The sequence below is a fragment of the Myodes glareolus genome, chromosome 3 (assembly GCF_982192425.1).
Source record: "Myodes glareolus chromosome 3, mMyoGla1.1, whole genome shotgun sequence".
Classification (NCBI taxonomy): domain Eukaryota; kingdom Metazoa; phylum Chordata; class Mammalia; order Rodentia; family Cricetidae; genus Myodes; species Myodes glareolus.
In genome coordinates this window covers 6,051,503-6,068,420 of record NC_142028.1, presented here as the reverse complement: position 1 = coordinate 6,068,420, position 16,918 = coordinate 6,051,503, and the positions used below count along the sequence as shown (strand labels likewise).

The window sequence follows — 16,918 nt, the reverse complement described above, 5'->3', positions numbered from 1 at the left end:
CAGCCTTCCTCGGTGACCTTCACCACACACAAAGCTACACAGAGGTGAATGAACACAGTGGCGATTTCAGAAGAAGGTGGAAGGCTGTTGTAGCAGGAATTCGTGGAGCGCATCCAGATAAGGCATCATGGGCGGCCACAAAGACAGGGTCTGAGTGAAAGGCTTTGTTTTGTTCCAATTTTCTACTGAAACCAATAGTCTGAAGTAGTTGGTTACATTCAACTCTTGCCTAATACTATCAAGTGACTTCAAGGAGCAAGAAGAGGAAAGGGGAGGAATAGGCAGAGGGAACCATGAAGTTCACAGCAACCTGAGAGACGAGGCTCGTTTCATCAGGTCATCATGTTCTTTCATAGTTTGAGCTGAGGATTTGTTTGATTTGATGTTTCATTTTCATGGACCACCTATAGAGGGCAATGTGGGAGTTGGGGGCTTGGGGACAGCATTACCAGGGAAGTGAGTGGTTCACAAACTGCATTTCAGCCCTTGAATAACGGAGAGTTGATTGTAATTAACTACACGTTCAGAATAAGGATGCACCATGCTCACCGCACACGTCACTTAAGGTCTAAAGTAAAGGTGGGGGCAGCACTGGGTTCCCAAGGAATCCAACGCGTCCCTTGTGCCATGCATCCCAAGCCTTACCTAAGGAAGACATCACCAGAAATCTATTAACCCAATTAAACCACGGCGCTCAAGTCCTATGGAATTAAATCGCCACTTTAAAACTCACTGGGAAAAGAGATTCTCTATAAAAGCAAGACATTTCTAACACAAGAAATACTTCCAGCCACACTAAATCTGTAACCAAGGTACTGACCGTGGAAACCCTGGCGGACAATCACATTTGCACCTCAGTCAGAATCCACATTACCTCTTCCACACGGCAAGGGCTGATGTCCTGGCACTTGGTAAGGAGTTCTACTTACAAGCCTGCCTTTACTGAGCATCTTCCGAGTGCTAAGGACTACCCCCAAAATATCAGCTTGTTAGCCTGTAATCACGCCAGTCAGTAGGCTGGTGCTGAGGCAGGAGGACAGCACAAGTTCGAGGCCAGCCTACCCTGCCCAGCAAGTGCCAGGTCCAGCAGGAATACAGTGAGATGCCATCTCAGTACATAAATAAGACGAAACAATGGCTCCTATGGAATTATTTCTCATTTCTTCCTCTTCTACAAAATAACAGAAAAGAGCTATGCCAGTGGTTCTCAACCTGTGGGTCACGATCCCTTTAGGGCTTGAATGACCCTTTCACGGGGGTCACCTAAGACCATCTCACCAGAAAACACAGATGTTGGCGTTGTGGTTCATAACAGTGGCAAAATATAGCTAAGAAACAGCAGCAGGCATGGTTTTATGGTTGGGGTCACCATAACCTGAGGATCTGGTTAAAGGGTCGCAGCATTTGGAGGTTGAGACCCATTGCTCCAATAACAGCGTCACAGTCTTTGAAGTGTCATTAACAATGAGCAGCTGTCCCAGCCCCTCAAATGCTGCTCCTCCGTGACAGCACTGTGAGGCGTTGGCTGAGGAGGTCCTGAATGGACCACTGTCACGGCTCTTAGGGTTCCCGGTTCACTCACACGGCTAGGTGCCACGTGCCCTCTTCCCTGCAAGCAAGCTCAATCCTGACTAAGCAGGGAGGTAACCTGCCTCTTTGAAAATGCTGCACACACTCTGGCTGGAGATGACTCTCACTTAAGCTGAACCCTGTCCCGTGATTTCTGAGCATGGTGTATATTATAAACAAATACATTTAACCTATAAAAACTGCTAATGCCTAATGTTAGAAAGAACAGTGACACATATGTGCTGAATTGCCATAATGCAACCCATTACTTCATAACTAACTTAAGTAATTCAGAGAGTTAGCTGACTGAAGACTGTGTTTCCCCTGTCTGTGCTCCCGAGCCCTCTAAGAGCAGCAAGCACTGTCTGCGTCCCTCTTGTCTGAATCCCCAGGCTCACGTACATTATCACCCTCGCTTCTCAGCTTCCAGAATGGGTGGATGTAGAACCAGGACCCTTCATTCCCGGCAGCGTCCAGTGACACACGCATGGCGTTCTTCTCCAGTAAAGCGGGTAACCTCTTGTTGACAGTCAGGTACTTGTTGCTTTTTATATGAAGCAGCTGCAGGAGAAAGATGTATGTTAGAGCCTGTACCCATAGTCTCCTCGGGTAGCCATAGTCATAAATCCGCACACCAGCTCGTGCTGAAGACTGAACACGGGAACTATTTTAAGGCTTAGACCCACTAACTTCCCAAGCTGCCTGGCTGACTCTTCCTCGCCTCCACCCCAAGTTCTGCTTTAAGGGTGATGGTGACTGCCTAAAGAAGACACACTAGGGGACACTAAAGACACCCCTGTCCACAAGAAAAAAGACCTAGAGGGCCCTGGAATCTCACCCGTTTCCGATACTTGTACAGCCACACAAGCAGAATCTGCCAAAGAACATCAAGGTACAGACCTACTCCGCACCCCAAGCACCTCTGCCCATCGACAGCACGAGCTCTCTCCACCCCCCCCCCAGCATCAAATGAGTCAGCAAGGAAACGCTGACCCCACTTCTGAGATGCATGCAGGAGGACCATTGCCTCCCCCTTCTCCACAGATGCCGTGGGCAGTCTTCCAAAATTAAACCTCACTGGGGAGAACTACAAAGACAAGGTAAACTTTCCATCTATTTCCAAAAGCATTCAAAAGAGAATGGACATTTTAACACTTACAAAATGAGGCAGAAGTTATTTCAAAGTAAAATGACAAATTTTTAATTGAAAAAGAATCATCTTTTTGCAAACCTCCAGGTCCCACCCTTGGTCCTGACTATACTGCTAAAGGCACGGACACCCTCGAGTCTGGGCAGCAGCTCAGCTGATCAAGTGCTGCCTTACAAGCAGGAGGGCCTGAGTTCAAGTCCCAGGTCAAAGAGTCAAAACAGGAAGTAAGGTGAGGAGGCACATACTTGCAAGCCCAGCACTGGGGTGGCGTATCCTGGATTCCCTGGCATCAGCCTAGCTGGATCCACACGTCCAGCCTATGAGAGACTTAGTCCCCCAAAACAACGTGGGACCACTCCTAAGAACAACATCTGAGATGAGGCTGACTTCAGGCTTCCAGGCTCACATGCATGCACACATACATGTACACACACACGCACATGCTCATACACACACTCTGTGCACAACCATGAGCCAGCACACACAAGTGTGCATGCTCACATGCATCATGCACACACATGCACACTCACACACATACTTCACACAGACAGTCATGCACCTGCACACGAACACACATGCACACATGCCCTTGTACACACAAACACACACATACCCTCAAGCCTGAGTGTGTACCTCCAGGGTCCATGTCAAAGCACAACGTGCAGCCCCTAAGACACGCAATTTTACTTGAAGTTCTTGAGAAGGAACTGAAGTGAGTGTCCTAAACTCAGTGAAGAGACATCTCTGGAAGACTGCTTAGGGGTCCCCTAAGAAGACTACTTAGCAGTCCCACCAGGCCAAAAGTCACTGCCTCTATCACTAGATGAGGTCACACATGCGAGAGGCTGAGGCCAATCCTGTCCTGTGGGGAACAGCTCTGCCACGCCCTCTGGCACACTGCCACTGGTCAATGACAAAACACCAGGAGACATTCTTCTTTAAGGCGGCCTTATGAAACACCTCATTGTGGTGGTTACTGTAAGGAACCTGTGCAGCCACTGTTTACCATTTTAAACAGTGTCCTCTTTATGTGCCCTCGAGAGAAACACTTTCCTGATCTCTCTTCTGGGAATGACTGTGCTTCTATACTCCAGATGGGTTCTATTCTGTAGACTTTCACTACCAGGGCTATGGCGAGTCCTTCCTATGGACAAGCAGCAGCAGCAATGTCTTGGGCTGGGGTCAGCAGCAGCAGCAGCAGCAGCAGCAGCAATGCCTTGGGCTGGGGTCAGCAGCAGCAGCAGCAGCAATGCCTTGGGCTGGGGTTTACCAAACTTTCTAATCAAGCCTTCACCTCGTCCAGCAGCCCAGTATTTTCCCTTTGACCCAGATGCCTCCCTTGATGACTGGGGTTTTATCTCCCCGAGCGCTGTGTTTCTTGGAAAAGGTCTCACATTCTTTTTGGAACAAGGTGGGGCACTTACTAACAAACAAACAACAACAACAAAAGCCTAAAAGACCCGAATGAAGCAGGGAAAAGGAATGCAGCCGAGATAAATCAGAGTGTGCACGCTGACAATGAAGACTGAAAGCCAAAGGAAGACTGCACATACAGTTTGGAAACTTTCCTCCCCACCCCAGGGAAAAGATACAGCTCCAACATAGAGCACCAGCCCACCCATCTAAAGGACTGTATTCCGGGCCTTACAAACCCTCTTGCACAGTCTTCCCTTTGGTAACTCAGGCCCGTCTAGAGATCAGCTTTCTGTGTGCCTGCACGGATAGTCTTATGTCTGGAGCTTGCGGGCTGGCACCATCGGGCCTGGCACCAGATGTATTCAATACACACATGGTAGGATGGATATTCACAGGAAGCTTCATCCTAGTTATCATTCCCACCAAAGGACAAACACGGTACCCCAAATGTTTCATACAGCTTGGCATATGGGGATTTGACAGGTCACCCCTAAAATGCTTCCCTCTTGGAGGACAAAATGGAGACTTACTTGTATAACGTTGCTGTATTTCACGATTTCTCCCAAAAGTTTCCTGTTCTCTGATTCATTCTGTTTCTGTTCCAGTTCCGCAGCATGCTGCAAGGGGGCAACCCAGTATTTAGTGTGGAGACACAGCAAGCAGAGAAGATGACTTACGAAGTATTCTCAGTAACAAGAGTAAATCAGACAGGCTGTGTTACTGGGGAGTTGGAAGGGCGGTGGGGGAGGGGGTGAGACAGGGTTTCTCTGTGAGGCCCTGGCTGTCCTGAAACTCTCTCTGTAGACTAAGCTAGACTCAAGCTCAGAGATCTGCCTGCTTCTGCCTCCCAAGTGCTGGGATTAAATGTACACACCGCCATGCCCAGCAAGGCAGTTCTCTGTTATTGGGGGAATGTGTACACTAGGCTCCCGGATCTGCCCCCACACCAAGTGTGGCAACTTTGCAGTCTGTGCTGAAGGCAGCCAAACCTGTCTTGGGTCATTTGTTTCTACACTGAAAATGTCAGTTAAGTAGAAGGTTCTTTGGAGCTAGGAACTTTTCTACAATGGGGCTTGAAAGTGTTAGAAAAGCAGAAATCTCAAAGTATAGCTTTCAATTTTGAGAGTACATTGAACTTAAATGATACAAAACTAAGCACTAGCAAATTCATACTCAGTCAAAAAAAAAATCTTTTATTTTCTCCACAGTCTGATTGGGGGAGTTCTATATGGAGTCAACTATAATTAGATTTAATGGTCGGGGGTTTTTAATTCCTTTTCAGCTCGGTGAGCAGTTTAGAATTAGCCTGGCACACCTTAAAAAATAACAGTGGGGACGTTTTGCCCACATGCCAGGAAATAAGTAGGTACACCTTGCAACTGACAACCATGTCCCTCTGCACCGCGCCTCGGGTCTATCTGAAATCTCTGCCTGCTGGTGAAATCAACAAGCCGGGTGGCCACGTGTCTGCTTGCTATTGCAGATCTCAGGCCAACCTCGGAGGAAGATGGCAGCCACTTACCTGGAGCTTCTTCAGCAAGGCAGCCTCCGTGTGGTTTCCTTGTTTCGCCTGCTTGGCTTTCCAATATTGCTTCTGGGCAGAGTATCGGTTCATAGGGCACACCTTGAAAAGGCAGTCTGAGAAACAAACAGTGCGCTGTTACTAAGGCTGCGGGCAATCCCTAGACACCCTCTGCAAGACTAGTCTGTGGTACTGGGGTCCTTAGCATCTGGGAGGTCATTCAAAGGTCATGTCACAGTCATCCCCCGAATAGGTCTTGAATTACTTGAATTACTCTTGAATTAACATACTTTTCAAATACCTAGTTAGATTTCATTAAAATAGATGAGTCTTCATTATGGTTTTATGAAACATTCTAGCTAGTGTGATCCATGAGGAAGTTAATCCAGTGATTTTGGTTGACTTTGGATTTTTTGAGACAGGGTCTCGGGTAGCACAGCCTGAACTCCATCCTTAGGTAGACAAGGACGGCCTTGACTCCTGACCTTCTTTGTCTTTACCTTGGCAGTGCGAAGACAGCAGGTACAGGCCACCACGTGTTGGGGAATATTTAACTATTTAAACTATTTAACTGTTTACGCTGTAGAATATTAGTTGAACTATGTGAGGGTGTCTTGCATTTGTTTATGTTGCATTTGTTTAATTATGTAAAGATGTGTTGCTGTTTCACCTCGCCTGCCTAAGGCACCTGATTGGTCTAATAAAGAGCGAAGCAGCGGATAGCTGGGCAGAGAAAGGATAGATGAGGATGGTAGGCAGAGGGAATCAATAGGAGGAGAAATCCAGGCTTGAGAACACCAGAAGAGGAGAGAAGGAGGAGAGAACAAGCAAGGAAGAGAGGGACGTTCCCAGGGCCCAGAAGCCAAGCAGCTTCCAGCCAGCCAGATGTGAGAAGCACTGAAAGTAAGGTGTTCAGAAGGAAAGAAAGATAGAAGCTCCTGAGGCAAAACAGAGATAAAGAGAAACAGATTGAAATAAGAGCTAAAATAAGGTCCCAGAATAAGTCATAATTTGGAAGCTGATTGGTAGCCCAAAAGAAAGCCTGGTGCAACCATGCTCGGCTTGATGAGGTATTTCTTAATTGTCACGAGGTGTTTGATCTTAGAAAGTGAGCAGAATGAAGCTGGGTGTGGTCATCCACACCTGTAGTCCCAGCTCTCAGGAGGCCCAGGCAATTAGATGCTGAGGTCAAGGCCAGACTGGACCACTCTACCTCAAAACAAAACAAACAAGAAAGACGCTTTATCTGCCCATGTATTATGATTACTGATTCCTGCTCAGTGTATCTGATGCAGGAAGGAACAACCACGTGACCATCACAGTCATCCAGTCCCCAGATTCCCGGGGTGAACATGGGTGCAATCGTGTAATAGAAAGACAAAATCAAGCAAAACAAAAGCCAAAACCTGTCATCCAAATAGCCAAAAGTCATCCTGATATCCAGATACCTAATCTGTAAGCCAAAACTCATGATCATAGGCGACCCTGGTGGTGATATCTCAAGCATAATTCTCTCCCTGGAGGGAAAAGTGGACTCAGAGTCCTCCACGTGCTAATGGTTTCCTAGGATTATGAGGTGATCTCAACATGAAATACAGGTCAGCTACCAAGGTCTACGGTGTCCTGAATGCTCCTCCTCTTTCAGTGATAAAATACTCTTCCTAGCGCTGTCTCATCGGCCACAGGCAGGAGAAGGGAAGGATGGCTGCATGCTGCCCAGCTCGCTTCCCCCACTCACACAGTCCGGGATCCCAGCCAGGAACCATGCTGCCTGCCTCGTATAAGGTCAAACATACAAAGGCCAAACACTCAAGATTAAAAAAAAAAAAAATCTGGCAGGCATAATGGCACGTGCCTTCAATCATACACAGCACTCGGGAGGCACAGGCAGGCAGATCTCTGTGAGTTCAAGGTCAGCCTGGTCTGCCTAGTAAGTTTCAGGACAGCCAGGGCTACAGAGGGAGTTACAGGACAGCCCGGGCTATGTGGTAAGACTGTCTCAAAAAGACATTAAAAAAAAAGAAAGAGGGCTGGAGAGATGGCTCAGAGGTTAAGAGCATCGCCTGCTCTTCCAAAGGTCCTGAGTTCAATTCCCAGCAACCACATGGTGGCTCACAACCATCTGTAATGGAGTCTGGTGCCCTCTTCTGGCCTGCACGCAAATACACAGACAGAATATTGTATACATAATAAATAAAATAAATATTTTTAAAAAAAAAAAGAAAGAAAGAAAGAAAAAAGAAACAAACAAACCAAAAGAAAAATTTCCTTTAAAAAAACTTACTTTGTTTTGATAAATGTGCTACTATTTAGAGTCATTCTCACTTTTCAAGTGTGTAACAAAAAAACAAAATTCAGTAGAATCAAATATCCATTCAGCCGCATTCTCAGCTATCCTAACGGTATAAAATGACTAAGGCTGTGGTGGCAGAGTAGGAACGCCCCACGGCTCACAGATGTGAATGCCTGGTCATGGTGTGCTTGACAGGGAATAGGAGGGAATAGGAGGAGAAAGCGTGTTGGGGGGAGGGAGCTTTGGAGTTTCAGATGCTAAGCCCGCTCAGATGTAGAACTCTCAGTTACGTCTCCAGCACCACGTCTGCCTGTGTGCCGCCATGCTCCCCACCATGAGGATGATGGATAACCCTCTGAAACTGTAAGGCAGGCCCAATAAAAGCTTTCTTTTGTAAGAGTTGCCGTGGTCACGGTCTCTTCACAGCAATAGAACGGTAAGACAAGGAGAATGGCTAAGATTTTTAAGAAATTAAAAGCAGGAGACATAATGATCTTATAATTACATGCATAGACTCTCTTTTATGTGGTTATTTGGACACTATGAAAGCTAGAGAGCAACTCGTGGAAGTTGGCTCTCTCCCTCCACAGGCAGCCTTCACCCACCAATTCATTCCGCCCCACAAACTCTATCAACTGCCCTGTTTTCATATACAGAAAATTAACTCAGAATTTCTAACTTTATACTAACATGAGGCTGAAGAGATGACTCAGTGGTTAAAAGACCCCCTGCTCTTCTATAGGACCTGAGTTCGATTTCCAGGACCCAAGCTGGACAACTCAGAACCAAACATCTGTAACTCCTATTCCAAGTGATCTGGTGTCCTTCTGGTTCCCACAGGTACTGCACTCATGTGTGCATGTACACACACACACACACACACTCACACACACACACACACAAATTTAAAGAAAAATAATTTTTAAGGCCCTGTCTCAAAAAGTCAAATCAATCAATAGATAAATAAATAAATAATTTTAAGAAATACTAATATGAATAAAAGTTTGTTCATTTGGCTTGGCAGTGCTAAGAATTATACTCAGGGCCTTGCACACACTATGCAAACACCAAGCTATAGATTCACTCACTAAGATTTACCACTGAGATAGAACCCTAGCCCGTGAATGCATCGTTTATATGCGGTAGAAAACAGACACCTTCAAAACGCTAACCCAGGCTGAAGACCATCGCAGCTGCCGCATGACTCGGATGTACCTGACCCGTGCCCGTGAAAACCAAAGGCTACAGTTGAGACATGTTGTCCTTGGCAGCGTGTCCTACAAGGCTCAGAAATTATTTCCTACATATTAGCAATAACAAAGAGGGTTACACAAAGTTTTCACGGCACAAATACTAAGGTTGCTCACAAGCAACCATGAAAGAAGGTCTGTGAGTTAATGCTGTAGATTATTTCAACAAATATGAGGCCGGTAACAAAACTACATTGTCTTGGTACAGCAAAAACACAGGTTGATGTTCAGGCAGAACAGAGCCCTCTGACCCATGGCCATCCTCATCGGCTCATTCCCTTGTGGAAAAGGAAGCAATGGCTACAGATTCCTATTGTCGTTCATCAGGAAGGGGTCTTTTGACACAGAAAATACTTTTGGGTAAATTCCGGAATGCCCCAATGCTTCTTTGAAATGGCATCTTTGGGTAGCTAGGAAAATGTTCTATAGACATTGAGGCCTGAGTACCTGGCTGAATGGGTTAGGAAACACCAAACACTCAACCGTGCTTACTGTAATCCCCAGCGCGAGTCCTGCCTCTCCCTCGGGTGTTCTGACTCAGACCCCACCCTCGGGAAGATCACTGTGGCCAAGATTCCTGTGGAGGGTCTCTGGAGAAGGTGCCTAAAGACTGCGCTTGGGAATCCCCCACGGGTGACAACTCGTGTTGTTGGTAAATACGCTGGAGAATTGGGAGTGCACGGCAGTTTGGACTGACAGAACACAGGCCAGACACCTGTGGAAAAGCTGTCACGGGGGTGTGGTGCGCATGCTGACTAGTTTTCTCTCGCTGTCTCTTCTGGAGCATGTTAGGGAATATTTAGTAACCTTGAGCTGCTCAGATGTTTTGTCCAATTCTAAATTTACTGCCTAACAAAAGTGTTAATAACGCCTGCCGACACCTAATTCCCAGCGGCGCTGAGACGAACAGAAAGATAATCCGTGTGAAATCTCTGTGAACTTTAAAGCCTGTCATAAATGTGAGGCCGTATGATTAATGCTGCCTCCTCCTGTCAGTCAGAGCCCCGTGGAGACGCAGAGGTGACTAAGCCCTCAGCAAGAGGCAAAAAAGCAGCAATTTAGTTCTAACCTGAAAACACCCCGAGAGTGTGCAATTAACATCCTGTCCACCCTGTCGGTGGAAGACGGCCCTGTGTGTGTTTGTAGAAAGTTCTTGGAGTCTCCGCAACACAGCGGCATCGAGCGGAGGAAACACTTGCCGCTATCTTGTGGGTCAAACGCGCAGTTTCTGTCACAGTACCAGCGTGGGTGGTGCCTCAGACAGGCCCTGTCTGTCTGTCAGTCACCTTCCTGTCAGTCACCCAGACCTAGGCAGACTTTCCAAACCTGTTGTCAATGTTAGCACTCCAGAAAGCTGGGGTGACACACCTAATCCAAGCACTCAGGAGGCTGAGACAGAGGATTACCATGAGTTTAAGGCCAGCCTAGACTCCAGTGTGAGACCCTGCCTCAAAACAAAATAAAACAAACAAACAAACAAAAGACCCACTAAAGCTAGCTCCCCAAATTCCTGGATCTGTCCATTCTCTCAACTTGAAAAAGACCCCTGTTCAGAAACTAGCTCAGAGCCCCTTTTTTAACTAGACAGCAGCCTCCTCATGGTTTCAAGGCTCAGTGAATTAATTTTTTTTTAAAAAAAAAAAAGAAAATGAAAAGTTTGCATCATAGAATAATCATGAAAAGCACAAATAAATAGAAGTAATTTGAGTTTAATTCCTTTACAAATTTAACCTTCGCTTAGGAGGCCAATAATCCACAGAATCACAGAGTCTCGGGATGTGTGTCAGTAGAGGCACACAGGGCTCACCTGGTCACCACCAGGTCACCACCTGGTTACCACCTGGTCACCCACCACCTGGTCACCACCTGGTCACCCACCACCTGGTCACCACCTGATCACCCACCACCTGGTCACCACCAGGTCAGAGGAACCACAGTTCAACATCAGGATTTCTTTTCTATCCACCTTGGAACAGTGGTTCTCAACCTCAGCAATCCTACAATAAGATATTTATACTACGATTCATAACAGTAGCAAATTGCAGCTCTGAAGTAGCAATGAAATAAGCTAACGGCCAGGGTCCCCACAACACAAGGAACTGTAGTAAAGGATCACAGTGTTAGGAAGGATGAGAACCAAGGTTGAGCTTTGGGAGGAAATAAAGCCATCAGATGCAATCACTTCAGCTGCGTTTTAAACATGTGTGGAGGGAAGATCCTTAAAACCTCTTTATTGTGTGTAGCAGAAACTCCACACTGGATGACACCAAGCTCCAAGCTCCAGAACTAAACATACACACACGCACACACACACGAACACACAGGCACACACGCAAGCACACACAGGCATACACATGCACACGCATGCACACACACGCACGCACACACAGGCGTGCGCATGCACACTTGAAGCCCTGTAAATCCAGCAGGAAACCAACCAACACCTCCACTTCCTGCAGCCACCTACTCGTCTGAAGTGTTTTGTTTTGTACCCCTAAAATATTTGCCCCTGAGGCTGTTTCTGTCCCCCCAGAAACCACCCTCAGCACTCCAGTCAAGAACAGCGTGTAAACCTCAGTGCATCTTGCCAAGGGTGGAGGGGAGGCATGCTTTCTCATGCTCCTCCTTCTTAAAGATGTCTTAAGGCTTCTGTGAAGTAGTGCATATTAACCCGTCAGCAGGGCTGTCTTTCACCAGGTTGGACAGTCACCTAATACTCTCCCATGCTGCCTTGTAGGATGACCTCACGCTGACTAGGGAACCTGGCAGCTGAGACTTCACTCCCAGCACAGGGAGGAAGGTGTGAACGGCGAAGTCTGGCAATGTTCTCTTCAGAAGGGATGCAGCCAAGGCCAGTGGTCTTCCCCATGACAAATGAAGTTGTTAGAGAAACTTCAGGAAAGAGACAGGAAGGCAAGAGGCCAGTTCACAATAGCGACTCATTTCAGACCTGGTCATAGGATGGTCAGACCTGGTCATGGGATGGTCAGACCTGGTCATGGGATGGTCAGACCTGGTCATGGGATGGTCAGAGTTCATTATGGGATGGTGAGACCTGGTCGTGGGATGGTCAGACCTGGCCATGGGATGGTCAGACCTGGTTATGGGTAGTCAGAGCTGGTCACGGGACAGTGCTGTGGGACAATGGTCTTTTATCCTGTCACTTGTATTATTTTTAATAAAACGCTGATTGGCCAGCAGCCAGGCAGGAAGTATAGGCAGGACAATCAGACAGGATGTAGAGGCGGGGCAACAAGAATTCTGGGAAGAGGGAAGTTTCAGTCTCCAGTTGTTACCCAGCCGGAGAGGAAGCAAGATGGCAAGATGTGACTGTCTAGACAAAAAGGTACCAAGCCATGTGGCTAATACAGACAAGAATGATGGACTAACACAAGTTGTAAGAGTTACTAAGAAGCCTGAGCTAATGGGCCAATCAGTTTATAATTAATGTAGACCTCTGTGTCATTTCTTTGGGACTGAATGACTGCAGGACCAGGAGGACCAGAAAGCCTCTGTCAACAGAACAGTCCACCCAGAGCCGTAACTCTGCTTTTCCAGCAGTCTAAGGAACTCATTTACAATGCACTGTCTCCATCAAACTCTCAGAGTTGAGTACTTATTAGGGAGAGTAGGTTCGAGTGTGGAACCAAACCTCTCCCTTGGCCCTGCCTAGAGAGGCTAAGAAGGCCATGAGGAATGGACAGGCTGCATAGAAACACCGAAGTGCATCCCAACACATCTTGAGCCAGCACCCGTGAAAACTGCAGTCTCCTTCCTCCAGCCGAGAGCCAGCTGCATTACCACGAAAGGGAAGAGAAACATCTTTATAGCTCCAGGCTGTGCAATGTCAACCTGTTAAACCTCCAAGGGGACTCAGATAAAATCCGAAGTCCTGTTCTGAGATAAAGGAGTGAAAACTCAGAGCTTGTGTTGTCAAGGTTCTTCCTGATAAGCCTCTCGATTAGAGAGAGCACATTACACGTGAACAAGATCAACCACACACAGGACGTTTGAGTACCGTGGCAAATGATTGCTTGTGTTAGGCCTTTCCATTACTGTGACAGAACACCTGAGATAAACATGCTAACAATGAGCGCAAGTCCTGCTGCCTTTGGACCGGTAGCACCGCCATGAGTCACGGAGGGAATGTGAGATGGCGGGAACCACTAACCTCACAGAAGGCAAGCAAAGGGAGGGGCAGGAAGGGGTGGGAGCAACAGCTGCCCTTCCATGGTAGACCAAGCGCCTAACTTCTTTGCTAGGCCCCACTCAGACTTCTCTCCTTCACGAGAGAGCCACGCACTGGGGACCAAGCATTCTACACACAGGTCTTAGGGGGCATCCAAGGTCCAAACTATAGCACTGACCTTGATGGTAAAGACATTATTGTCACGTTTGTTCCCTCAAAACAGTCAACTATCAGCAAACACTGTTCAAATTGTAAAGAGTGTTCTGAAATGGCAACAAAAGGCCTTTCCTCCTCATTCTTGAGAGTTAGTCAGGGTCACAGAAATGAAAACACAGTTCTCAAGCCCACAAAGTGGCTAAGGAGTTGATCTGGAATTTGAACCAGGAATTTGCCTCCAAACCCAATTTAATATGCAGCCATGAGTCAGAGCAATTACTCACATGCTTTTTCATGTTGAGGCAAATTGTCTCATGTTAAACGTTGTTCTTAATTCTACCTGTGCATCTTGAAGTCATTCAGAACCAGCTGAAACCAGCTTCCACCACAAGCCTTGTGTCCCCAAACAGAATCCTTCTGAGTTCCACACTTCAACTTTCATGTCAGCACAGCAAGGCCCAGGTCTGTTGTCACCACAATAGATGCGACTGTTCAATTAACAGCAGATTCTTAATGTGACCAGCAAGGACAAACCATGGAAAAGTACTGGCCAGACAGTAAGGAATAGCTTCTCCTCCATCCTCCTAAAGCCATCTGACACCAACAACTTTCAGATAAAAACTGTGGGGTAGATTCACATTTCTACACACGTGTGTGCAATAGTTATGGCACATCAAAAGAAGCTGATGGGTGTTTCTAGGGGAGTCTTGTTAGTGTACATATACTAAAATAAATGCAAATACATCAATGAGAATTTTGAAAAATCTTATTCTTCTTGAGATTAATTTCCTGTTCAAATGTTAATGGATAAGTACTCAGAAGCAAAGCTTCATTCAGATCAGAATAGAAACAATTTAAACAGATTATGGATAATTTACATTCCGGTTAAGGTTTGGATTCCAGCATTCAACAGACCATGTCAATGGACAAACAGCATTTGCGCTCAGGAAAAACACACAATGAATAATTACTTCAATTAGTTTTCCCATTCTAGGGAACCACAAGGACGACTTAAAGAATGTGTAGGGGATGAATTGATTTCAGGAATCAAATTTCATTAAACAAATATAAAAAATAAAAGAGAACAGAAAGGAAACTGAATTTATATGCATACATCTATATACGATACTCATATAAGTGTGTGTGTATGTGTGTGCGCACGCATGCCATCTATGGCAAAAATCAACCCATTCAATCCTAACTAGCCCCCTTTGAACGGGACAGAAAAGATCTGAAGCAGGAAGAATGGGGGAAGCAGAGGGGGTTGCACTCACTCTTTTGAGAATGGATGTATGAGCTGCAATGTGTACACTCATGCATGTGTACCTGGTGACAGCACAAAACATGTTTACTTCTGAAAGTTGCAATAAAGTGTTCAGTGGGACCCGAGAGATCGCTCGGTGATTATGAGTGATTGCTACTCTTGCAGAGGACCTAGGTTCAGCTCCCAGCATCCACACAACAGCCCACAACCATCTGTAACTCCAGTTCTAGAAGATTTGATGACCGCTTCTGACGCCTGTGGGCACTGTGCACACACAGTACACATACATAAATGTAGACACTCACATGCATGAAGATAAAAGTGAATACACCTTTAAAGTGTCTCCACGCCCCCACTCGGCCTGCCCTTCCCACAGCAGTGTCCATCAGTGGCTGCCTCCGTCCGTCAGCGAGTCTGCACTTAGCACCGACTGCTGCAGCGTGTAGACGGTCAGACCTTTCTGTAACCGGAATCCACGCAGCTTCCTGAGGAGCAACCAGCAGGCGGCCGTCCTGGTTCTTCTGCGATGTTTTAGAGCTGAACAGAGGAACTAGTTAAGAATCTCTGTTCTTGTTTTACCTCCAAAGCCTGACCCCCAGGAGGGGAGGAGGGTGGGGACTGAGGACCCCAGGAGACACCCATTAGGCCACCCATGGTGAGAGAGACAGGCAGAGGAGTTGCTTGTCAAGGTTTCTGACACAAAAATCTAGACTTTCAAGTGCTCTCACCAACAGTCAAACCTTACACAAACAAAAAAGCCACGGTCAGAACAAAATCCAAGCTCTCAGGCACATCACAGAGGGCACAGAGGGCACAGAGGGCACAGAGGGCAGATACAACACTAGCTTTTAAATCCAAACCTCATGTAATTAAAGGGACTCTGTGGTTGGATGTGGCTTATCCAGGGTCCTAGCACTCTTGTGGGGAGCTTGGCCAAGCTCACGGGTGGTGAGACCTTCAAGGGGTGGAGTTTAGTGGGAGGCCATTGGGTCACTGGGAACGCTTCCTCCAAGGGAAATTCAGGTAGTTCTTGTGGAACCGTGTTCAGTTCCTAGGCAATGGATGTTACAAAAGAACAAGAGCACCTCCCTACCCTCAATTCCCTGTGACGCTAGATTCTCTCATCAACATGACACAGTGGAGCAAAAGGAATCATCAGCACAGTCAAGCACGTGTCGGTGCCATGTCTATAGACCTCAGACAATGGGAGCTAAGTAAGTCCCCTTCTTTACAAGGTTGCAGCCTGGGCTACTTTATCATAACAACAGAAGCTTGATACAGTGATCATATAGCCCTGCATGTCCAAGACCTCACTGACTGAGCTTAAGAAATTACTGATTTATTCCAGCTACCCACACCTGATGGTAAATGATGCCCCTGTTCCTTCTCAGGTGACCAAGTTTGAATTATATTATACAATCACCGCAATAATTCATGGACACAATACTGTAGTTGTTGAAAAGCCGAGGCCACCATTTGGGGCTGGTTGATGAATGAATGGGACCTCACGGAAGGGAAAGAACACCATTGTGGGAGCCACATTGTAAGTGGCTTCCTAACAAAGGAGCCTGTACCTAGGGCTGCAGGCATCAGAACACACGCACAATAGCCATGCTAGCTGAAGAACGTCAGTGAAAACAGAAAATGTTGCATTACAGAAAGTGGAGAGGCATATAAACTCTGCAGAAATAAACAGCCACCAGTTTAAAGCAGAGAGGGGCTGAGAATTTATTTCTCTGTATCGATTGATCTGGGATCAAAGCAAAACTTAGTTCAGTGCAAGAGAAACTTGCCAACAACTGGGGAAAAGGCAGAAACTGAATTAGTCATAGGCAGGTAAACTTTTATTCCTCATGCTGTGGCAAGGAATGGAGAAATGGGATCCTGTGTTGGGAGGAGGTCTAAACAATTCCTCCTGGTTATCAGGTGACGGAGTTCACGCCTGCATCTACAGAATCCTGGCCACTCACCTGCTCCACTGTAGTCACTAAACCATGGCTTGCTTTGACTTTGGCATTCTGGAACCAGGAAATGCCAGCCCTGGCTTTCTCCCCCGTGTGTTTTCTGCCACTGAGTATGCATGGGTATGAGGTTAAAGCGCTCACAGTT

At 46.7% G+C, this 16,918-nt stretch overlaps 1 protein-coding gene across 1 annotated transcript in view; it reads right to left on the bottom strand.

The window, feature by feature from the left end:
- The window catches only part of Itpr2 (inositol 1,4,5-trisphosphate receptor type 2), a 422,198-nt gene that overhangs the window by 340,916 nt on the left and 64,364 nt on the right, over window positions 1–16,918 (bottom strand). Inside the window, exons 3-5 of the mRNA XM_087903959.1 lie at window positions 5,658–5,773; window positions 4,666–4,752; window positions 1,972–2,130 (exon numbers count right to left, since the gene is read on the bottom strand). Coding sequence (XP_087760085.1) covers window positions 1,972–2,130; window positions 4,666–4,752; window positions 5,658–5,773 — 362 coding nt within the window. The remainder of the gene's footprint in view (window positions 1–1,971; window positions 2,131–4,665; window positions 4,753–5,657; window positions 5,774–16,918) is intronic.